At 37.7% G+C, this 25,111-nt stretch overlaps 1 protein-coding gene across 4 annotated transcripts in view; it reads right to left on the bottom strand.

The window, feature by feature from the left end:
* The window catches only part of PRMT9 (protein arginine methyltransferase 9), a 37,484-nt gene extending 15,720 nt beyond the window's left edge, over positions 1 to 21,764 (bottom strand). The window contains exons 1-8 of one of the 4 annotated variants that reach the window (XM_045055783.1): positions 21,337 to 21,764; positions 18,838 to 18,986; positions 14,006 to 14,242; positions 12,973 to 13,140; positions 10,648 to 10,750; positions 7,904 to 8,010; positions 4,153 to 4,345; positions 1,856 to 2,039 (exon numbers count right to left, since the gene is read on the bottom strand). In XM_045055783.1, coding sequence (XP_044911718.1) covers positions 1,856 to 2,039; positions 4,153 to 4,345; positions 7,904 to 8,010; positions 10,648 to 10,750; positions 12,973 to 13,140; positions 14,006 to 14,242; positions 18,838 to 18,986; positions 21,337 to 21,525 — 1,330 coding nt within the window. In that variant the 5' untranslated portion in view covers positions 21,526 to 21,764. Of the gene's footprint in view, positions 1 to 1,855; positions 2,040 to 4,152; positions 4,346 to 7,903; positions 8,011 to 10,647; positions 10,751 to 12,972; positions 13,141 to 14,005; positions 14,243 to 18,837; positions 18,987 to 19,248; positions 19,564 to 20,414; positions 20,849 to 21,336 lie in introns of those variants that run through there. The other 3 variants (XM_003984959.6, XM_045055785.1, XM_045055786.1) reach the window with 3 other exon arrangements.
* Between the last annotated feature and the right edge of the window lie 3,347 nt (positions 21,765 to 25,111).

Below are 25,111 nucleotides of genomic sequence, written 5' to 3'. Positions count from 1 at the left end.
ACACTAATTCAAAGGGATACACACACCCCTATGTTTATAGCAGCATTATTTACAATAGTCAAGGTATGGAAGCAGCCTAAGAGAACACTGATAGATAAATGGATAAAGAAATGTGGTATAGAAGAGAGGTGGGCTGGGGGATGGGTTAAATAGGTGATGGGGATTAAGGAATACACTTGGTATGATGAGCACCAGGTGATGTATGGAGGTGTTGAATCACTATAGCATACACTTGAAACTATAATTAAATAAAATAAAAACTTAGAAAAAAAACTTAAATAAAAACTTAAATAAAAACTTAGAAAAAAAAAGATGTGATATGTACATACAATACAATATTACTCGGCCATAAAAAGGAATGAAATATTGCCATTTGCAACAATATGGATGGATCTACAGAGTATAATGCTTAATGAAATAAGTCAGTCAGAGACAGACAAATACCACATGATTTCATTCATACGTGGAATTTAAAAAACAAAATAAACAAACAAAGAAAAAAAAAAGAGACAAACCAAAAAACAGACTCTTAACTACAGTGAACAAAATTATGGTTACCAGAGGGGAGGGAGGTGGATGGATGGGTGAAATAGGAGATGAGAATTAAGAATATATTTATGATGGGGTGCCTGGATGGCTCGGTGCATTGAGCATCTGACTCTTGATCTTGTCTCAGGTCATGAACTCATGGTTTCTAAGATCACGCCCTCCATCAGGCTCTGCACTAACATCGTGGAGCCTGCTTGGGATTCCCTCTCCCTCCCTCTCCTCCCCTCCCCTACTCACATGCATGCACATGCATACATAATCTCTCTCAAAATAAATAAGCATTAAAAAAAGAGTATATTTATGATGAGCTTGAATAGAGAATTGCTGAATTATCACATTGATGATCTGAAACTAATGTAACACGATATGTTAATTATACTGGAATTATAGTTTTAAAAATAAAACAAATAAAGAAAAAATGCCACTTACTGAGTGCCAGTTGCTATGATAGGCATTTTACACCCATTATCACTGATAATCCCTACAACAATCCTACCAAGTAGGCAGCAGCATCCCATTTTTATACATCACATAATAACAGCTCTGAGACATAACCAGCAAGGCTAGCCAGAGAGTCAGTAGCAGTGCTAAGACTTGAATCCCAAATCTACCTGACTGACTCCAAAAACACCATACTAGCCACAACACTATACTCATCCCATGACTTAATGGTCTTGCCAAATTAAATCCTTGACTAGGAGACTAAACAGAAATAGAAACTTATTACCTGCCAGTTTAAAACAGGTATAATTTTTCTATGGAATACAACTTACGTGAACTACACTAAAACCCATCAAATTGCTGGCAAAAAAATTTCTACAGAAAAATATCCTTAACATAGAACTTTTCTAAGGAAGCCCATGAATTTATGAGCCCTCTAAAACTGTAAAATGTTGTTTATATGTGTGTGTGTGCATTTCTATGACTCGTGGCTCCACAAATGCCATCAGATTCTAAAAGCAGGAAGCACTCCTGCACTAGTACCTTTCTACCATGTTCTATAAAAAATGGACTAGCGTTCTATTATCTGCTGATAACCAGAGTAATCAGAGCTGAAGAAATGATTTAACAATAGACATTGTTGAATGGTATGCAGCAATTATGCTTTATTCTCTTTCTTAACTATATATATTAACTATTTAAAACTACTTTTTAAAAAAGAAAGTTCTGAAAAACTTAACCAATCTCCCTCAACTGGAAACTTCATATTCAAAGTAAAGTTTCTTACACTGATTGAAATGCTTAGAAGATTAAAGCAACAAGACTAAACAAACAAACAAACAAACAAAACTTAGACAAGATATACCTGCAAGGTCATGTACGGGGTAGACAGCCTGTTCCCAACATGTTTCCTCACTAGGACTTGTGGATAAACTGTGTTCATCATCAAGCTGGAGTACAAACCAAACCACAATAGCATCTAGTATGCCTTCTTTAATCACAGGAATACCAATTTTACCAGATTTTTTAGTTGCAAGACTTTTTAATTCCTGACAAAAATGTAAAAGGAATGAAAGCAGTTTATATATGCAATATATACATGCCCTACTATTACATCTCTTTCCATTTCTGTAAGTTCTCAGATCTGCCCAGCATCACTGGGGGAATCAGTATCTTGACACACCTATAGCCATTTCAGGCATACTAAATGAGAAGCTCCAATCTACCACAGTGGAATACTGTGGAACTATTAAAAACAATGAGGCAGAGTGAGTGGGTGGCTCAGTCAGTTGAGCATATGACTTTAGCTCAGGTTATGATCTCACAGCTCGCAAGTTAGAGCTCCGCATAGGGCTCTGTGCTGGCAGCACAGAGTCCGCTTTGGATCCTTGCCCCCTTCTGTCTCTGTCCCTCCCCCGCTGTGCACAAGCGTGTGTGTGCTTTTTCTCTCCCTCAAAAATAAACATTAAAAATAAAATGAGGCACATACATAATACTGATGTAGAGACAAATCCAGGATATACTGTTGAACGAAGGAAGTGAATGGCAAAGAAACAGGGATTGTTTTTGAAAACATGAGCACATGAATGTGTGTGTGTGTGTGTGTGTGTGTGTAGAAAAACAGAAAAGCAAGTCTGAAAAGATATACTTCAAATTGGTGATCTGAGAAAGTAGGACCTAGATTTTAAAAAAGGAAGGGGTGCCTGGGTTGCTCAGTTGGTTAAGTGTCACACTCCTGATTTTGGACGCTCAGCCTGGAGCTCTGAGCTGCTTGGGATTCTCTTTCTCTGTCCCTCCCCCAGCAGCATGCATGTGTGTACTCTCTCTCAAAAATAAATAAATAAAGCTTAAAAATAATAAAATAAATTAAAAAGGAAGACATATACTTTTTATTCTATTCTTCTGTATTACTTGAAAGTGTTAAAACAAGCAGATGTTACTTGAAATTTAACTGTGGCAAAGAAAAATTAATGTAAGAAAATCTCAAAATAAGGACAGCTTTGGGGTATTTAGCAACTATAATCATGTTGATCCCTACTGTACAGTTGTATCAGAAAAGAAATGCTCTTGAAGCTCAGCCTCAGTAATCAATGTCAAAGTGTTAATGTAGCTCCAAACCACCTCAAGAAAAATCTAGTAACAACTAATAGGGGATTAAATTATATTAAATGCATTAAATTATAAAGATCTTAGGCTAAAATGACCTTCACAAAGTGTTCTGTGCTCACGCAGGTTTCATCTAATCTGACTTAAAGACCCTCAGAGAAGGACTCGATGTGACCTTTTTTCATTTCCTTAGGCACTTCCTTTGTGTAGCACAGCCTCCCACCACCCACCGATACACACACCCAGACACTTAGGGCCATCAACTTGTCCTGGTTTGCTCAAGACTGTTCTAGTTTTTTTTTTAATTTTTCTTAATGTTTATTTATTTTTGAGAGACAGAGTGAGACACAGCACGAGCAGGGGAGGGGCAGAGAGAGAGGGAGGCACAGAATTCAACAGGCTCCAGGCTCTGAGCTGTGAGCACAGAGCCCAAAGTGGGGCCCGAACCCAGGGACTGTGAGATCATGACCCGAACCAAAGTCAGACCCTCAACCAACTGAGCCACCCAGGTGCCCCAAGACTGTTCTAGTTTTAAAAATGAAAGTCCCGTGCCTTGGGAATCTCTCATTTTTGGGCAAACTGATATGGGTGCTCGCCCTAATACACATGCAATCTAGAGATCTGGATTACTGTTCATTTCAAGGAATACTGTTAACTTAAAACGGCAGTATAACATTGAGAAAAGTCAGAAAGCTCTAGGTTATAACTCTCACATTCACACCTGCATAATCTGAGGAAAATGAATGTAAACAAAAGTTCTCTCACCTGTACAGCCCAAGGATAAGTATAACTATATTGCAACACTGTTGTAAAAGCAATCTAAGAACACATGTGAAAGCACCCGGCACATTATACATTCCCAACAAACTTTAGGGATTTTCTTCCTATGTATTTAAAGTAAATAATTTCAGGAGAAAATACTGGTTACCATTTAATCATTTTCCTTACATATAGTAAACAGAATCCCATGCAAACTCATAAAATAAGACTGTTCTATGTAGTACTTTAAACAATGCATGAAATTTAATGCTCAAAGTTGTAACTTTTTTTTTTTACCTGAAGATTGTTGAAATCTACTGTCATAATTTCAAAGCACTCTGTCAAAGCCAAATATCCCCCAGGAACTCGACTCATCTTTTCAGTTGTATATGGTTCCACTGTCTCTTCAGTATCCACAGAAGAACAAGCTGGACTCTGAAATTTCACATTTGTTGGTAAACAGATCCCAGCAACATCCTTAGTACACACCCTGGTAAGAGGGAAAATGAGAAGTGGAAGGGAGAAAGATGGGGTGGGTTTTTTTGGTTTTTTGTTTTTAGAATTGAGTCGAGAAAAAATAAACAAAAATGACATAAAAACTTTACTGGCAAAGGTTTCTTAAACACAATACATACACAATCACTAACTATAAAGGAAGACAAATGAAAAATAGATCTACGTTACAATTAAGAACGCTGTTCATCAAAAAATACTCAGCTTTAAGAAAGTAAAAAGGCACATTGAGTAGAAGCAATTTATAATACACCTATTCAACAAAGGGCTCGTATCCAAAATATATTTTTAAATTTCTATAAATAAAAGAAAAACAAAAACGGGCAAAAGACTTAGACAGTTCACAAAAGAGCATATCTAAATGGCCAAAAAGCATACAAAAAGTTGCTCAGTCTCACTAGTCACCAGGGAAATGAAGTTAACATACTACATAACCACCAGAATGGGGAAAAGGGAAATGTCAGTACCAAGTATTGGTGAAGACACACTAGGATCTACACTAGAAGTCTAATACACTATTGGTAGGAGTTTAAAATTAGTAAGACCACTTTGGAAGACTTTTCTTAGTACCTACTCAAGCTGAACATACCCATTCTAGATTCATTCTTAATATAGGAACCTGAAGGTATGTGGCTTTTCTACTTCTGGGAATACAGCCAACAGAAATTCATGTATACAATCACCAAAAGACTGTTCAAGAATGTTTATAATTGTACTACTTCTAATAATCAAAGAACTGGATATAATGTAAATATCCATCAACAGTAAAATGGGCAAATGTCTTGGTATATTTGTACAGTGGCATACCGTACATCAATGAGAATGAACAAGCTACACACCAGTGGATATGGATACTGAAAAAAGGCCAGGCACAAAAAACCATTCTATATGACCCCACTTGTACAAAATTCAAAACAAGCAAAATAATCTATGATGTCAGAAGTCAGGATAGCAGCTATGGTGTCAGAAGTCAGGATAGCGGGTTTCTACCTAGGGACTTTGTGGGGTGGTGGTAAGGTTCTGAACCTTGATCTGAGCATTAGTTACACAAGTGCATCAACTTCATGAAAATTCATCACACCATAAATTTATGGTTTATGCACTTGCTATAACAATGTTCTGATGTCGATAAAAGTTTACACTGAAAAGAACACTTCATGAGCATTTAGCAGCACAATTTTATGAAAAAGAAAGACTCCAGAGGAGCCCAGTGGCTCACTTGGTTAAGCATCCAACTCTCGATTTCAGCTCAGGTCAAGGTCGTGAGATTGAGCCCTGCATCAGTCTCTGAGCTGAGCATGGGGCCTGCTTGAGTTTCTCTCTCTCCCTTTCTCCTCTCCCTCTACCCCTCCCCTGCCTGCACAGGCTCACTCTTGCTCTTTCTCTCTCTCAAAAAAACAAAAACAAAAACAAAAACAAAACTCCAATCTTCTCTCATCTCAGAGGTATTCATTTATTGGTCTATCTGCCCTTACAGGGTTGAGGTTGAATTGTGTACTTCTAGAAATTATTTTATTATACTCTCAAAAGATGAATGAAACTATTAATGATTTTAATAACTCAGAAGTGCTACAGAAACAAAAAGGATATGACAACTTCCTTTTAATTTCTTATAAAATACATGCATATAAATTTATCAAAACTCATGATTACATGGTTGATGGGTCCAAGCCCTGCGTCAGGCTGTCAGGCTCTGAGCTTACAGCACAGAGCCGGATTGGATTCTCTCTCCCTCTCTCCCTCTCTCTCTCTCTCTCTCTGCTCCCCCCTGCTCAGGTGTGTGTGTGTGTGTGCGCTCTCGCTCTCTCTCTCTCTCTCTCTCTCTCTCTCCCTCCCTCTTTCTCTCCCTCTCTCTCTCTCTCTCAAAATAAATAAATAAACTTAAAAAAAACCATACCACAGGGTGCCTGGGTGGCTCAATCAGTTAAGCATCTAACTCGTGATTTTGGCTCAGGTCATGATCTAACGCTCATTTATTCCTGGGGGGAGGGGGGGAGGGGTAGAGAGAGATTGGGAGGGAAGAGAGAATCCCAAACTGGCTTGGCATTGTCAGTGCAGAGCCCGACGTGGGGCTTGATCTCACAAACCGTGAGACCATGAGCCAAGCTGAAATCAAGAGCTGGATGCTTAACCAATTGAACCACCCAAGCATCCCAATAAGAAATTGGTTTTAAAAAATCATGAAGCATATCTATTAACATGAAGAGGCTCACAAAGAAAAAGCATATATATTTATTGATATTTTTGAAACAAAATTAAATTTATACATACATACACATTTACTTGCAGAGCTGACATTCAACCAGGCACACTAATTCAGCCAATCTGCTAATTAAGGCCACTGTTTGGCTGATGCTCTATGCCCTACCGACCACTAAACATTTTTACTTATCACCCCATAACATGCATAGAGAATAAGGAAGAATATACAATAAAGATGAACAGTAGTTATCTAATGGTGAGGAGTTTAGGATAATTTTTATTTTCTTCTTTTACTCATCACTATTTCTTAAAATAATTATATGTTACGTTTACTACTATTAAGTTATAGGAAGGGGGCCTCCTTAAAAAGTCCCAATAAAATAAGGATCAGTATTTTAGCAAGATAAAATATTTTCTAATGCTCAAGAAAAAAAGTAACCAAGAGGCTTCTATGACTAAAAATATTTAATATCACATTTTCACTTGTGTCATATTTGATAAGTAAATCTTAGAATTTCCAGAGCAGAAACTTCCTAAAATTTCATTCTACATAACCACAAAACATTATAATATCAATAAAGTTATTAAGAAGAGGGAAATAGGAGAAATAAATTAAAATAAACTATTTTCACACTAGAAATTTTTATTTCACTTTCATCTGAAATCAGTCTGAACTTAATATTTTTTCTATGTGAATCTATCATACATCAAAAAGATACTAAATTTGGGGTGCATGGGTGGCTCAGCTTGGGATTCTCTCTCTCCCTCTCTTTCTCTGCCCCTCCCCTGTTCACACACTTGCATGCTTTCTCTCTCTCTCCCTCTCTCTAAATATAAACAAACTTAAAAAAAAGGATACTAAGTTGTATCAAAATTAATTTTCCACTAAAAAATCTAAAGCTGGTTTTAATTCTTTCTTTGAAAGAAAGAAAGGGGAGCTGGTGGCTCAGTGGGTTGAGTGCCTGACTCTTGATTTCAGCTCAGATCATAATCCCAGGGTCATGGGACCAAGCCCTGCATTAACCCCAACTCGACTCGTGCTCCATCCTGAGAGTGGAGCCTACTTGGAATTCTCTCTTTCTCTTTCTCCCTCTGCCCTTCCCACATTCACACACTCTCTCTCAAATTAAAAAAATAATAATTTAAAAAAAATTTTAAATAAATAAAAGAAAAAGGCAAAAAGGGAATTAAGACTGGAATAAACATCATGAATTTAAAGGTCACAAAACTACAAATTCTCATCCAAATAAATATTCCCTAAATAACCTTTCAAGTACAGTCTACTCCTTAAAATTACTGTTTTCTAATATTTACTACTTAAATAATCACTTACCTATGATGTCTTCTTATTTCTGCACATTCTACTGCCATTCCATATAGAACAGCACTTGCTGGTATAACTTTCCCATACTTTTCACAATTACCATTTTCACCTCTGGTCTACAAATATAACAATAAAAACTATATTCAGTTATATGTATGCAAAAATATGTGTGCATGATTATGAGAAAGAAAATTAATTTTTAAAAAACCTTAAAAGCAATGGGTAAGGATAAACAAGTTAAGGAACTTTTTCTTTAAAAAGCTTCTTTTGGGGTGCCTGGATGATTCAGTTGATTGAGCATCCAACTCCTGATTTCGACTCAGGTCATGATCCCAGGGTCTTGGGATCCTCTTAAGATTCTCTCTCTCCCTCTGCCCCTCTCCCCCACTTATGCACTCTCTCTCTAAAAAAAAGTAAGTTTCTTTTGTGGGGCACCTGGCTAGCTCAGTCAGTACAGCATGTGAATCTTGATCTCAAGAGTTGTGAGTTCAAGCCCCATGTTGGGTGCAGAGATTGCTTAAAAATGAAATCTTTTTAAAGAATGTAATTAAAAGTTTCTTTTGTTAACTAGACTCATGGTGATCATTTCATAATATATACAAGTTTTGAATCATTAATTCTATACCTGAAATTAATGTAATGTTATATGCCAATCACACCTAAATAAAGAAGTTTGTGTATGTATATACACATACAGTGTGTGTTTATATATCATGTATGTGTGTATATATATGTACACATACATTGGAATATTAGCCATAAAAGAGAATGAAATCTTGCCATTAGCAACAACATGGATGGGTCTAGAGGATATAATGCTAAGTGAAATAAGTCAGAGAAATACCATATGATTTCACTCATATGTGGAATTTAAAAAACAAAAGAACAAAAAAAGAGACAAAAAAACACTCTTAAATACAAAAAATAAACTGGTGGTTGCCAGAGGATAAAGGGCGGGGGGGAGGGGATGGGTGAAACAGGTGAAGGAGATTAAGACTACACTTATTATGATGAGTGCTAAATAATGTATAGAATTGCTCAATCATTATATTGTACACCTGAAACTAATATAACACTGTATGTATGTTAATTATATTTGAATAAAAACACAGTATTTAAAAAAATCAAAAACAATGAATGGGATCCCATGTTAACACTAACTTTATTTTTTTTAAGCTTATTTTACTTTCATTGCTATATGTATGTGTGTGTATACATTAATTTTTTTCATCAGTACAAATAGGAAAAGGAGGGTAGCTAGGAAGTCTGTATATAACAACAAACTGTTGGGTGTGACTAACAGAGAAGCCAAAATCACTAATTTTTTTTTAAATCATTATTACCTAGTTGAAAAACAAACTGCTCTTCTTTTTAAACTTTAATTAGGTATTTTAAATTCAAATCATTTTCTGTAAATAGTAAATTCTTGTTAAAAGCCTTTCATTCACATTACCTATTACAAAAACCAAATCGACAATTTGTGGGCCACATTAGAGGATTTCATTGCAAAACATAAGTTGGCAATTTTAAGAGTTGGTCCTGTCCAATCAATTGGTACGTAAAACATATACAAAGCCAGTTACCAATATCCCTTTTGATAATTTGCCAAACTCCAATCAGTGAGGGCTGTGAGACTGAAAGCACTTCCCTTTCTCAACCCTACTCAAGAATTTCACAATGCCGGTCCACAATGTAAGCTTAATTACCATGAATTCCTTCCTGGAGTGTTTTTGCCTGAATACCCCATTTGGGTACACAAGCGTACGTTATATGATTAAATGTGGTTTTTGCATGGATTTCTTTCCACCTACAAAGTATACACCTTGACAGGATGTATAGTAAAACCTTGGATTGCATATAAGTTGTTCCGTGAATGTTCCACAAGATGAGCAAACATTTTTGATAAATTTTAACCTGATAAATGAGCAATGTCTTGTAATACAAGTAGTACATTACACCAAACATCACATGATCACAACTAAGCCAATGGTTCTTCTTGCGCTCTCTCTCTCTCTGCGGGATTATGGGTGATCGTCTCCCATGCTCAGGTGCTCCGTCTCAGACTGCAGTGTTTGGCAGAAATCAGTAATTTTTCAGAACGTTGGAAGGTGTCCACAACTGGCACTAGTGTATTTTTTGTCACTTTATAAAGCACCTATGGATAGTCCTTTGCTTTTCCACACAAGAGTAAGCTTAGGAATGCTTTCCTTCATTCTAGGTCAAGATGCCTACAGATATAGACCCTTTCCTCTGTTGCCTTATTGCCAGTTACATTAAATACAGTATACGACAAGAGTTTATTGATACTGTAGTCAACGTCTGTATGAGCATATACAATGGCTCCCATGCAGAAAAAGATTCCACTGAGCCAATAGATAGCAGTGATACCATTACTGACAATGAAAGGCACCCTTGACACAATAACGCTCCTCTCTCATCTCCCCCACACCAGCCATGAAGGTTTTCGAAGGTAAGTGCAGGTTATTTTTCTTTATATTTTGTAACATAATCATTTTTGTATGAATATTTTTGTGTTGTGGGACAACTCATCTGAGTTTCCACTATTTCTTATGGGGAAATTCACTTTGATATATAAGTGCTTTGGATTGCAAGTATGTTTCTGGAATGAATTATGCTCACAAACCAAGGTTTTACTGTATTTCATACTGCTTTGCAAACACACGAGGGGTTCGATAAATACCTATTGAAATAATGAATTCTTAATCAAATTTAAGTGTTTTCATGCTGCTTACCTTTGGCTGCAAAAGTAAATGCTCCCATGCATGAATTAAACTCTCCACAATTCCTTCTCCAAATAAACCTGCATCGACAGTTTCTGTTACAACTAGGGACACTCTATAGAATGATTTTTTAAAGATATATGTAAGTAAAATATCATGCTATTTATGTAAAGATTTCAAAGCTGAGAGAAGAAAGGAAGAGTATATTATAGAAACAGTCCATATATAAAATTTTCTAATACGTTTCATTTTTTATTTTCTACCCACAAATCTTAAGGAACCTGACTCTACTGTTCCTCAGGCTCCTCTGTTCTCCACTGACACCTTCTGGGGGTGGAGAGACGCACAACCTTCCCTTGACCCTGCTACCTCCTCAGGCTCTTCTTTCATTCCCTAAATCCTTAAGAGTGCTTCATAGCCAGTCCCCTCCTTGATGTCAACACTCCATAAAAATATTGTCATAAATAATTCCCTTACTTATCAAGATGATTCTTTCTCAGGTCTCATTTTCCTTAATCTACAAACATGTAATGTATATGAGAAGGCCTCCCTCTCAAAATCCTTCTCTTCCTTCATTACTCATGTTTACCTCTTATAAATTCATAGGTCTCTTGTTGCTTCTTTTGCTTCACCTACTACCTGCGAGTTATCACAAAAGAGCCACAGAGTTCTGATCTTTTGACTGTTCTTTCTTTCTAGAAAATTTCACTCAAAGACATACCAAAATAATTTCTCTCTTCTCTGAACTTCTTTAGCACTTATTCCCAGTATCATTTATTTATATAGCTAGAAGATAAAAACTTCATGAATATTCCTTATCTTCCTCTTTTGATTGTGGGCACCTTGAGGACTGAAATAACTTTGGTATCCTCTACAGGGCCTAAAGCCAGTATTATACAAGTCCACAAAATTTTCAATATTTAAAGGCTGCAAACATAAAATGTTGAAGGTATCCCAATCATCTAGTCCAACATCTTGATGTCTCTAGATTTGCTCAGGGCCAAAATAAATTATAACAGAGTCAGTATTAGAATCCATATCTCCTAATTCAAAGCTGTAGGTCCTTCTACCACACTATCTGTGAGAGAAATGAAGGTTAAATTAAAGTAACTGATTCATACCATGGACTGAATTGTGGACCACCAAAATTCATAAGCTGAAGCCCTAACCCCCAAGTGACTACATTTAAGGATAGGGTCTTTAGGAGGTAATTAAGGTTAAATGAGGTCATAAGGGTGGGGCCCTAATGTGACAGGGCTGGTTTTCTTATAAAAGCGGAAGAGACACAGGCACTCTCTGTGTCTCTTCACATGCACAGAAGGAAAGGAAAGGAATACAGCTGTCTGCAAGCTAGGAAGGGGGCTCTCACCAGAAATCAAATTTGCCAGCACCCTTCATCACAGACTTCTAGCCTCCAGAACTGTGAGAAAATAAAAGTCTGTTGTTTAAGCCACCTAGTCTCTGGTATCTTGTTAGGGCAACAAGCAAACTAAGATAATTCAGGAGACTGCTGATTTCTGCCACAACAATCTAGTAAGACTTCTTTCATGCAAACAAATGTAGAGCCCATTAAAAAGTGAATTATGTATACAAAAATACTATTATACATATCGAAGAAGACTTTTAAAAATCATAGTCCAAATGACAACAGATGATAAAAAATTCATCTTTCAATATAAGCTGAACTTAAGACAAGAAGACAGACCACCCAAGAGAGGTAGTAAAGCAAGTGCTACATAAAGAAAGCTCTGTCTCTAAAATAGTGTTGGCAGATGATATATAAATCCATTCTAGCTCTAAAATGCCATCAGCCTTGTGATATAGATCAAAGCAAGATGACATACTAAAAAGCCAAGATTTATGAGACAATATTCAAAGCATCTGAAGAACCCAGGCCAAAATACATGGACAGCTGACACTTCCAAAGCTTTCATTTTAGCCAAGGATAACACAAAATGTGAGAAGTCCATCAAGCTTGATCTACTCACGTATTATTTTTAACTGTAACTTTTAAATAGTTATTGACCATACAGGAAGTATTATCCATTTTCACAAACAGAATATTGAAATTAACAAATGTAAGGTAACTTGCTAAAGGTCAAGTTTATCTGTTAAATTGCTTGGCGCAAAATTTTTTCAAGATCTTTAAATATTTTTTATCAAGAATATGACATTATGAAAATTTATCTTATGCTAAATGATCCTATATCGCTATCTTTACAATATAAGGGTTTTAGCATTTTTATTTGGGCTAAAAGCTATAAATGTGATTATCTTAATTTTTTTTTAATAAAATAGTAGATTATAAAAACTAAAATGATATATATTATATAGTACCTTTCAGGAATGTGTTTTGGAATCTCTATGTCAAGTGACTTCATATGTAAGAGTTTGATTCCTGCTTCCATCTTGTTTGCTGCTACTACATCACAGGCAAGTTCATACATGGTCTTGGATAACTCACAAGCATATACTGAGTGGGCTCCAGCTTTTTTAGCAAACATGCTGCAAGGAAAAAGGTGCCCCATCAAGAAAAAATAATCCACTATGGTTTTTCAAATTTAATGGAATTATAATGTTAAACATGGGGTTTTTCTTTTATTCTGTAATACAACCATTATTCATTCCACATTAAAAAATGACCCAGGGGTGCCTGGGTGGCTCAGTTGATTGAACATCTGACTTTGACTCAGGTCATGATCTCACAGTCTATGGGTTAGAGCCCCACATCGGGCTCTGTGCTGACAGCTCAGAGCCTGGAGCTGCTTTGGATTCTGTGTCTCCCTCTCTCTCTGGCCCTCCCTTGCTTACACTCTCTCTGTCTCTCAAAAATAAATAAACATTAAAAAAACAAAATGAACCAATATTCTTATTAAGAAACAAATCATACAGGGGCACCTGACTGGCTCAGTCAATGGAGCACGTGACCCTTGATCTCGGGGTTGTAAGTTTGAGTTCCACCTTGGGTGGAGAGATTACTTAAAAATAAAATCTTTAAAAAAACAAAATACAAACAAACTATACAATAAATCATGACATTTGTGTTTTTAAGAAGATACAACTGGCATGAAAAATATCGATAGGTTTTAACTTAGAGAACTAGATTCAACCAAAATATTAATGCAAAAAGTACTCTAAAAAGGCATTCAAAATTTCAATCATAACCTCAAATTCTCCTTAGTAGTTATGTCCAGTTCTTGATAAATTAAAGCTACAGTAAAAAATACAATAATAGTAGTTGCATGAATAATCATAAGATTATTAGAAATAAAGTAAACTCTGTTTCAATTCCAAATTTTCCATATTTGGCAAAAGCTTTAATTTACCTTGGTGTATATGTGTATATAATTAAAGCACAATTACGACAAACCTTAGTATTCCAGTTCCTGCTCCAATGTCCAAAACACTCTTGGACCCCAAACAAACTGCATCCTGGATTGCTGCATTATAAATTGTATTCCGTTTGGTGTCATTAAGCATGATAAAGTGCCAGCGTTCCACCAACCAGTTTGCAACACGATAAAAATTCTCCTTTGCATCATTGAAATCTGGGTTTAGTTTCACTGCTTTGTGAAAATACCCAGCTGCTTCATCTCTAAAGCCCATTCTATAGTAAAAAATGACAGAGAAAATATTCAATTATTATGATAGCAATTACTGTGCCTTTATCCATGGCACTCATCTGGCCTAAGAATCCCTCTCCAATACCCCAAATCCTACTCAACCCAAGCACCATCTCCTTTTGTAAGGACTGCAATCCTTGATCACTTCTTTCCTCTCTGAACCCTTATTGTATTTATGCATTCTAGGAGACAGACTATAAATTACTATTGTAACTAAAGTATAGTAGAAGCTCTCATAGTCTTCTTCAATTTAACCAACCCACTAAAACACGATTGCTTTCTAAAAACCATTCCCTGTGTAAAACATTCAATGTCTATAGCTAGTAGGCTCCTCGCTGGTGTGCCTGCATACCTTTTCTCTCAGCAACTGAATGAATTATCAAGAGTTGGTTGTGTTTGTGGGGTACCTGGGTGGCTCAGTAGGTTAAGTGTCTGACTTCACTTCAGGTCATGATCTTGCACTCCGTCAGTTCTAGCCCCACGTTGGGCTCTGTGCTGACAGCTCAGAGCCTGGGGGTTGCTTCAGATTCTGTGTCTCCCTCTCTCTCTATCCCTCCCCACTCCCTTGCGCTCGCTCTCTCTCTCTCTCTCTCTCTCTCAAAAGCAAATAAACATTAAAAAACAATTTAAAATAAAAGAGTCGGTTGTATTTGCTGTCAGACCAGTTTACGCCAGTTGTATTTGTTATTATAATTACATATTTTAATTAAATATTACAGAAACTAAATAAATTATGACTGCAAAAAGAGAGCCACTGTTTCTGAGGACACTTAGCTAAATAAATGCTTTGTAAAACATCAGAGGCAAATCACCCAAAAAAACTGCTACTGAAGTTTATGTAAGCAAATCATCAATAAAAAGGGAGAAAACTTCCAAACTATCTAGAACAGTGCTTCTTAAACATTCTGTGGTGAAGAACTCATCTCCCCTTTTCTAAATATCTAATATTTGTAGACCAATACAGTCTCACTGCACGTAATTAGTATGCAACTCACACATCAGATTTCACCCAAACTGGTCCACATTATTTTCAAGAAGTGAGTTTCATGACCACATGCTTGGGATTACAGCAATGTCAAACTGCTATATACATTTCTAAACACTTCCTCTCAATTTCTATACTTACCCATCACTAACTGATAATTTGTGGACCAGCACAAGTGTGTAGTCCACAAGCTGAAGAGAACTGAGCTAGTAAAACCCTTTTGCACTCATACTTCTTCATAAGAACCTTTAAGCATTCTGTCAATTTTAAAGAAACCAAATCAGATTATTAATTCTATGTATGATTTACATAAAAAAAAGACATTCTTGAATTTCAAACAGGAAACTGCATGGGCAATGGCCCTATGTCAAATGATACGCACTCATGTTTTAGGTTAAAATAAAAACGTTTAAGATTAGTATCTGCTAGACAGAGCGATCTTAATCTGCAACTGACATTGCACATAGTACAATACAAAATACATTGTATGTAATCACTGCTTGGTGAGAGACAAAACTAGCAATGGATATTTTAAATTTTTAAATATCAACAATCTATTGAATCAATGACACACCCGCCCCTAATAATTTCTTGGGGTTTATGCTTCCCTGAAGTTTGATTCTTAATATATCATTGTTTTCTTAAACTGTAATGATAATCTGAAAAATGTATGGTACGCTCAAAATATATCTCATACTGATAGACTCAACAATGTGTCAGTATCAACAAACTATGAAACCACCTCTTTTCTTTTAACTAGAAAAAAAAATTACCTTCCCAATTAGGAACTTAAATGTTTTGTTTAAATCTGATGCTAGGGGCGCCTGGGTGGCGCAGTCAGTTAAGCGTCCAACTTCAGCCAGGTCATGATATCGCGGTCCGTGAGTTCGAGCCCCGCGTCAGGCTCTGGGCTGATGGCTCAGAGCCTGGAGCCTGTTTCCGATTCTGTGTCTCCCTCTCTCTCTGCCCCTCCCCGTTCATGCTCTGTCTCTCTCTGTCCCAAAAATAAATAAACGTTGAAAAAAAAATTTTAAATCTGATGCTGCTGGACTAACATAAGGTTGTAAAGTTGAGACATTCCAGACACAAATTTCATTTAATAAACAAAAGGAATAAAGGAAAGGAAGCTATCATTTACTCTGGAAATCTTTTTCTCCCGGAGCAGTGATTCTTTCAGTGGGAAGTGAGTGATCCACTCTTTGATGAGGAAAGTAGGACAAAAGCTAAGAGCTACTGTTGTAGAGAACAAAGATAAACTATACAGCAAAAGCCGCATTCACACTATCACAACTCATGAAATCTCAATGTCTAAATTAGAAATTTGGCATAATTATATCTCCCCAAAGCAAACAAGCATGGTTGTTTTTTGTTTTTTGTTTTTTTGTCTCATGAATTGGTAACTGCTCAGACTAATATCCTGCAACAACAGGTCACCAAGTTAAAATCTGTCAAAAGTGTGTAGAGCTCCAGTTTTCTGTTAAATTGAGTTTATCCTTAAAGATAAGTTCTAGGATGTTATGATAATAACATGTGCACTACCTGGAAATAAATTGAATCCCATAAAGTAACTCCTCTTTCATGGACTGAAGAACTAAAAAAACTTTGAAATTAATGGGGCACCTGGGTGGTTCAGTCGGTTAAGCAACTGACTCTTGGTTTCAGCTCAGGTCATGATCTCACCGTTTATGAGTTCAAGCCCCACCTCAAGCCCTGTGCTGACAGCACAGAGCCTGCTTGGGATTCTCTCTCTCCCTCTGTCTCTGTCCATCCCCCTCCTGACTCTCTCTCTCAAAATAAATTTTAAAAAAATAATAAACTTAAAAAAATCTTTTAAACTAAATTTCATTTAAAGGAAAATTAGTTGGGGCACCTGGGTGACTGACTGAGTGTCCGACTTCGGCTCAGGTCATGATCTCACAGTTCATGAGTTTGAGCCCTGCGTCAGGCTCTGTGCTGACCGCTCAGAGCCTGGAACCTGCTTCAGATTCTGTGTCTCCCTCTCTCTGCCCCTTCCCTGCTCATGCTTTGTCTCTCTCTGTCCTTCAAAAATGAATAAATGTTAAAAAAAAAATTAAAGGAAAAGTAGTTGCTAATTAATACAGATGGGAGTCTATGTAACAGGATCAGGTTAGCTGTTAGTGTGAACAAACAAGCATCAGTTGACAATCTGCCTTATTTTCCCAGTTATTATCATACTCTACAATTAGAAACTATCAAATATTTATCTCTTAAAGGAGTACTCATTTCACTTCCCAGGCCACGTTGATTAAGACTATTAAACCATATAGCAGCTACCTCTCTGAGACTAACACACTTTGATAAAGGCATTTCTTATGTATAACTTTTCATTGACTAAAACTTAACATGACAAGATGAACAAAGCAGTAATACTAGAGGAAATTGCTGGAACATGTAAAATTATCTTACTATATACAGTAGGACATTATCATGGCATTTCCTAAATAAGAAGTCTTTCACTTTGTACAAAGAAGTGACACCAGATTAAAACAAATCCAATACAAAAATTTTGGGTTTTCATCAGTTTTCCTAATTACACAGTTTCTATGAAGAATAGACAGAAATTCCAATGGCAAGTTTTCAGCAAGATCCAGAAAACAGAATTAACAAGTTCCTTGGCAAGGCATCAGAGTGACTTCACTGCCACCCTGCAACCCATGGCTGTGTCCTCTCCAACAAGGTCTGAATCTTAGCCAGGTGGAGGGAACTCTTCCTTGAATATTATATCCTAGCCCTAGGGGCAGTGGCTGTGTAGTATATGATTTAATGTTAAAACTGTTCTGTTAGTAAGTCGGACAGAGAAAGACAGATATCACATGTTTTCAGTCATATGTGGAATTTGAGAAATTTAACAGAAGACCATGGGGGAAGGAAAGGGGAAAAAACAGTTTCAAACAAAGAGGGAGAAAAACCCTAAGAGACTCTTAAATACAGAGAACAAACTGAGGATTGATGGGGTGGGGGTGGGGGGAAGGAGGCAATGGGTGATGGGCACTAAGGAGGGCACCTGTTGGGATGAGCACTGGGTGTTGTATGTAAGCGATGAAACATGGGAATCTAATCCCGAAACCAAGAGCACACTGTATACACTGTATGTTAGCTAACTTGACAATAAATTATATTTAAAATAAGAGAAATTTTGATTGCAGATCAATTGCCTTTATATGCTGGAATAAAAACACTTTCATTGACTGAGAAGAATACATCAGAATATTCAATCTGGATCACTTTTTGATAATCATACATTCCCGAGCATCTTGACTTTTTTCTGTATAATGTTTATTACTTTTCCTTATCTGTGTCATTTCTTATGGGTACATTCACAATTGTTTTCTTATATGAAACAAAAGTTAGTGTAATAAAAAAATGCTCTGTTATTACATGTTATATTTGTGATTCTTATATTCTTCTGAGTTCTCTTTATTTTTTACCAGCCAATCCTTCATTACTCTGATCCCCTGTCACAGTTATAATTCTTTATATTAAACTTTCCCTTTCAAATTACTGTGTGATTCATCTCTGATCAAGACTGATACAGAATAATTCTTAACAAATAACGCTGAAATCACTACAAACCTGAAGAGGTGTTCCCCCATACTATTGCAAATCACTTCATCATCAGGAAACAGTTCCAAAGCCTGCTCATAACAACCAAGTAAGTCTTGTGTTCGATTGAGAGCATCAAGCTCTTCAGCCCATCTGAACAGCGTATACTGAAAAGTTTCCTGTGTAAAAGAGAAAACAGTAATTTAGTCAATAATATAAATGATGGAAGAATATACAACACTGGTTGATAATTCCACAGAGAACAGAACGTAATTACTACTGACTGATCACTTCAAATTTTGTTTAGCTTTAGTAGACAGTTTGCTAAATAAATGCATAAATGAATTTTACCATTTATGTGGCAATAACATGCAGAATTAGACAATTTGAGCACTTCAAACTCTCCCCATTCTTAGCTATCATATCAGATTCTCCACCTACCTCTCTTTTGTGGGCTTCTATGTTTTAGAAGTTGTTTTTGCCTTCTTCTCTTTGTTCATCCATCTCTATCACCTGTTCTACATCTACATCTCCAATCAAGACCCTCTCTTCTGAATCTCAGACACACAGACACGACTTCCTATTAGTCATCTCAACAAGGGACTGCACCCTCAGCCACCTCAAATTCAGCACAACTCAAATATTTCCTGAGCAATCAGTATGCAAAGAACTGGGGCTAAAATACAGCAATGAACAACATAAATCCTATTCCTATCCTCACAGAAGCCCTGTAGAAAGAAATTTAACATACAGTTCTTTAAAAATTAAAGAACTAGAAATTAGAGAAACTAGAAATTAGAGAACCTAAAAATAGGTTCTCTAAACTGAACCTATTATATTCCGCTCACACAGGATATAAGGTTAAGGTACTACCAAACCTCAAATAACTAAGTCATCTTATAATGCTACCTTAACTTCCAATACAATTAGTTTCAAACCCAGTCAATTCTGTCTCAACATCTTTAACTATGTCACCTCCTCTCCAACCCACTGTTACAACAGTCTGGCCCTTATAATACTTTCTGGACTACAGTAACAGCATTCCCTCTGTCACCCTAGCTCCAATCTCACTTCTCTCCAGCCATTCTCCATACTACAACACAGTGGAAAAAAGGGAAGGCTTTAGTCATTCCAGTTTTATCATGAACACAGTTTACATCATCTTCAGAGATTTACACAGAAGAGTTGAGACTTATAACTGAATCTTGATGGAGTTTACTAAAGAAAAAAGGATATGGAGGAAGACCTAAAGTATCAGGAGAAAAAAGTACGGATGATATGAAATGGGTAAGAGAATTTATAAGTTGGTGTGACTGAAGTGTGGGCATAGGGAGTAGAGTGAGTAGTAGGAAATAAGACTAAAGAAATGGCTCTTTCGCAAACGCCCACATGAAGGAATATGGACTTTGTTCTACAGGAAACAGAACGAGTTTCTGAACCCTACTGAACACGAGGCATTCAAATACAGGCTTTAGATATACTTTTAATACACATTAAATACCTATTTAAAAAGATACTGTCACTGTTTTAGAAAGGAGGAACCTTAGGAACAAAGAATTAGAGAAACAGCACTTGGGTTGATCAATCATTATTCTACTGCTGCTTACCTATAAGAGCAAACTGTATCTCAACATAGCACTTTCTCCTCCTTAGGACCAGCTGCTCCTGAAATTTACACTAAGTTTATGTTAACTACAACCATCTAGAGGTTACTGACATCTAGTGGATAGATATCAACAATGCGGGTAAACATTCTACAATGGCGCAGGACAGCCCTCCACAACAAAGAATCATTCCATCCAAAAAGTCAACAGCGCTGAGGTTGAGAAACGCTAGGTGAAAAAAAGCAAAGTAGCTTGAGGCTGAAAACGGAATACAAAATTTAGTTAAATAATTTTTATAAATTTAGAATCTAAAATAACTTGGAAAAACTTATCTATTACATATAGAACGATCACAATCCAGTAACTGAAGCTTAAATAATGCATCATCAAATGACTACTTTATAGTAACTTATTCCCAACTTTATTCAATTACAGATACCCACGACATTCCTTCTGCATACAAGTGCAAAGATGCTGAGGCAGGGACATGCTAGAATCAGATATAGGAGGAGGAGATCACCCTCGGCCTCATTTGCAATATGGCCTTTAGAATTCTGAGTAAGGTGGAAGTTTTGAAACAGGTAAGTGGCATCGTCTGACTTGTTATGAAATGCTCACCCAGGCTGTGTTGAGACAAGTTGCCGGAGGAAGCCTAGTTATGAGCCTACACCAACAGCCGACAGATGACTGAGGCTTGAACAGGGGTAGTAAAGGAGAAGGTGGTGAGAAATGGTTAAGATTTTGGATACATTTCAAATATGGAGCCGAGAGGATTTTTTTGATGGGCTGGCTGTGGGTGTGAACAAAAGACATGTCAAGGATGAATAGTAAATATTAACAGCAACCACCAGCCATTAACCTTAGCCACCCCTCCCAATGGAAAAACACAGGATCTGCCAGCAAGTGAAAGAAGGGACATCCTCACCTTCACGTCGTCTTTCAGCTCCGGCGCCAGGCTGAGTACGAGGAGGTAGTGGGCATAGGCGGTGCCAAAGTCCTGGGCGCTCAGGCAGTGCTCTGCGCTCTGCAAGGACCGCGACACCAGCCGGTCGCGCCCGACTGCCCCGGCGCCACTCCGGGCACCCCGGCGGGGCCTGGGCCGAGAGTTCGGCATGACAGAGTCACCGCCCTGAAACCTAAGCTTGTATAACCAAAGTGAAGATGTTTTACTAAACGGAACGAGAAAACGGTCCCGTTGGCTACACTTCCAAATGACTTAAACAGAGCGCGAAAACCGGTAACGTAAAGTTATGCCTGGGCCCGAGGTGTGCGCGCCCACCTTAGCCAGGCAAAAGCCCCGCCTCCTCCCTGCCAGGCGGGGTCTGCGAGTCAACCCGGCAAACTGCAGACACCAGCCCACGGCGCACGCCCAGCGAGCGTCAGTGCGCTTGACGTGTGCACGCCGCGGTCCGCCCCCCTCCCCGTGGAAAGGGAGGCGCGAGGTGGACGGGGCGCCTGCGCGGAGGGCAGCGCTTTTAACGGTCTTGAGGTTCTTGCCTTCCTTTCCCTCGCCTCGCTTCCCCTTGCGCCGAAACCGGCGTTTTCTGTCCCTTCTTCCTGGCCGTCAGAAGTGTGTGTGTATGTGTAGTGTGTGTGTGTGTGTGTGTGTGTGTGTGTGTGTGTGTGTGTGACTTCGACTGCAAGACCCGACTCTGCAGATGCAGTCAGCGCGAAGCTGCACCCGACCGTGAGGGACATGGGTGGCTGTGAGGAGGTCAGGCGTTTGTGGTGATGTTTAAGATCTTTGGATCGGGATGCCTCAGATCTCAAAATGGCGAGACTGAAAAGAGCCCAAAGCTAACAAACGCACCCTAGATGTAGTGGAGCAAATGCTTTCACAGGCGTTATTTAAAATCACCCTCACAAAACCCCGTGAGGTGGGCTTCTAAATCACAATCTTAAAGGCGACATTCTGAGAAGTTACTTGCCCAGTATCACAAAACTGGGTAGTGGGAAAGGCGTGACTCAAACCCAAGCTCTCTGTTATTTTAAAACGAGTTTAGGATTTATTTCACTGTTCGATGGGTCACCACTGTATACTGGCTATATTAATAACATAGGAAAAAAGGTTCTACCTTCAAGTGTGGCCCCTAAGGGATGGATTCAAAACTTTAAAAGGGGGGGGGGGCGCGTGGAAATTACAGCTGAAAGAAGTCATTTTTGTCCTCATTTTCAAACATCTCAGTAGTGAATATTTTACTTAACAAAAAATAAGACCATTTGCATATCTAACTTTGGGGGGCTCCTACCATTTTCTGCCTTCTCTATTGATCTGATTATTTGAACCACTCTTCTTCTGAGCACTTACCACTGTAAACCCTAATCAGTTCTTCAAAATCCAGGTTACTAGATTATAATCTCCTCCTGCAGTCAGAAAGTTCCTCAAAGGCAGTAACTGTTCTTAACCATTTTTGTAAGCTTTACCTCTAGCAGAGTCTAGTTCAGAGTAAGGACTCAAAAAAAATTTTTTAATGTTAATGGAAAGTACATTCCACTACCAGGTTTCACTTGTAGATTTTCCCCATCGTTCACATCCTTTTTTCTCTCCCCTTCTGAATTGCCACTTTTTGTACTAAGCAATTTAAGATTTAACTATATGATTTTTCCCTAACAAGCCTGAAATGCTAGTCCCAATAGGATGTAGTAGAACATGCAAAGGCCACTGAACAATACAAAACAAAAAAGTACATTCTAGTGCAAACTTGGTCCTTTTCTGCCCCTCCAATAACCTTTCCTTAAGAAGCATTATTTGTAAAAAGGCCTAACAAAGCTACATTTCCTACTTTGGACATAAGATTGATATAACCATCAAATGAGATAATGAGATGTGTAAAAGCATTTTATATATAAGATATATTTAGTGCTAGGCATTGTTTACCTTTAGAGTTATTTAAAACTTATCTGGATTATTTTTTATTTTTCTGTTTATCTTTGAAAGAGCGGGAGCGGGAGAGGGACCGAGAGAGGGAAACACAGAATCCGAAGCAGGCTCCAGGCTCCAAGCTGTCAGCACAGAGCCCGACACGGGGCTCGAACCCATGAAACACGAGATCATGACGTGAGCTGAAGTCAGACGCTTAATCGACTGAGCCACCCAGGTGCCCCAAAATTTATCTGGATCATTAAAATGAAAATTATGTCACAAACACCTTTAAGCACTTGATTGGAAATGGTGCAACTCATATCATTTAAGAGTCTAATGTAATTGGCTGGAATCTCCCTTCAGAAACCAAAGGGAAACTTCCCAAGCTTTCTCTGCAGAGATTTGGGTCAATGGGGAATCACTTAGACTTCATCATTCTAGTAATCTCTGTGAGTCCACCATTCAGCTGAATTAGTTTACTTAACAGGTTATCTGTGGTTCAGGACATGCTTTCCTATTCCACGGGGACAAGGTTTCTTTTGTCTTATTTTACTTGTTTTGTTTTTTTGATCTGTTGGTTTATTGAGATAACCTGCATATGTCAAACATCTAGACCACATGAAGCTTAAGGTGGACAAATGTTACCAATATAGGCTAAGAAATGAAGGGGCTTCGCAGGAAGTGAAGAGAAGGCAGAGAAAAAAATGAAAGGAGCCAACTTCTATTGCATCATCACCTACAGTATCAACCTGTGGTCAGTGACCACTGCTAAAAAAGTACAAGGGATGCTACCTGCTGTTTGTAAAATACTTCAGGTACCTTTGTGAGCTACTAAGGTTTACTGAGTTCTGATGTGATTTATCCACATGGAGAAATCAGAAGTTATTTGCATTTTTTTGTAGTTTATACCTTAGACAGTATATAGGGTAAGCCATTTGAAAAAAATGAACTCACACGACTAACATGGAAGAAAAATGGAATAAAATATATTTTACTATTTTCTTTTATTACCTCATTCCTAATTAAGACTTAGAATTAGATTTTTCATATTTATTGAAGGTTAATTGTATTTATAGTAATTCTTTGAAAAGTCATTATATTCCATTACAAAAAACTCAAAAGTATGTTGCAAAACAATCATAGAATGTAGATTTTACTTCTTGATCCTTAAGTTTTTCTTTAAAAATATTGAAGGTATCAGGGCACCTGGGTGGCTCAGTCAGTTGAGCATCTGACTTCGGCTCAGGTCAAGATCTCGCGGTCTGTGAGTTCGAGCCTGGTGTAGGGTTCTGTGCTGACAGCTCAGAGCCAGGAGCCTGCTTCGGATTCTGTGTCTCCCACTCTCTCTGCCCCTTTTCCGCTCATGCTCTGTCTCTCTCTCTCTCTGTCAAAAATAAACGTTAAAAAAATATATTGAAGGTATCGCTCCATTGTTCACAATACCCTTCCTCTCACTCCCATCTCACAACCAAAACTAATCTTTAGAATTAGAGAGTCTATTTGATTCCTCCATTTATGTGTTCTAGTTCACCCTTTTTAGGGTTCCACGAAAAACCCACTGATTAGAAAACTACTGCTGACTCAGAGGCAGGTTTAATTGTGGTTGTTTTTGACCACGTTCTGGGCAGCTTGTCAACAAACCACACATGCCAAACAAGGAAGCAAAACCAACTGAAAGTCTCTCAGTCAACTTTCCAATTTGCAAAAGTTGAAGGTGAACGGGGAAAAAAAGGCTCACAGGAAGTTCATTAAGAAGAGATAAACAGCTTGCCAGGCACAAGTATCTCATGTTTATACTTTCTGTGGAGATTCATATCTTTTTGTGTGATTTAGTTTG

Source organism: Felis catus, chromosome B1 (genome assembly GCF_018350175.1).
Source record: "Felis catus isolate Fca126 chromosome B1, F.catus_Fca126_mat1.0, whole genome shotgun sequence".
NCBI lineage: Eukaryota > Metazoa > Chordata > Mammalia > Carnivora > Felidae > Felis > Felis catus.
The sequence above is the reverse complement of the archived record's forward strand: the minus strand, read 5'-3'. Positions and strand labels throughout refer to the sequence as shown.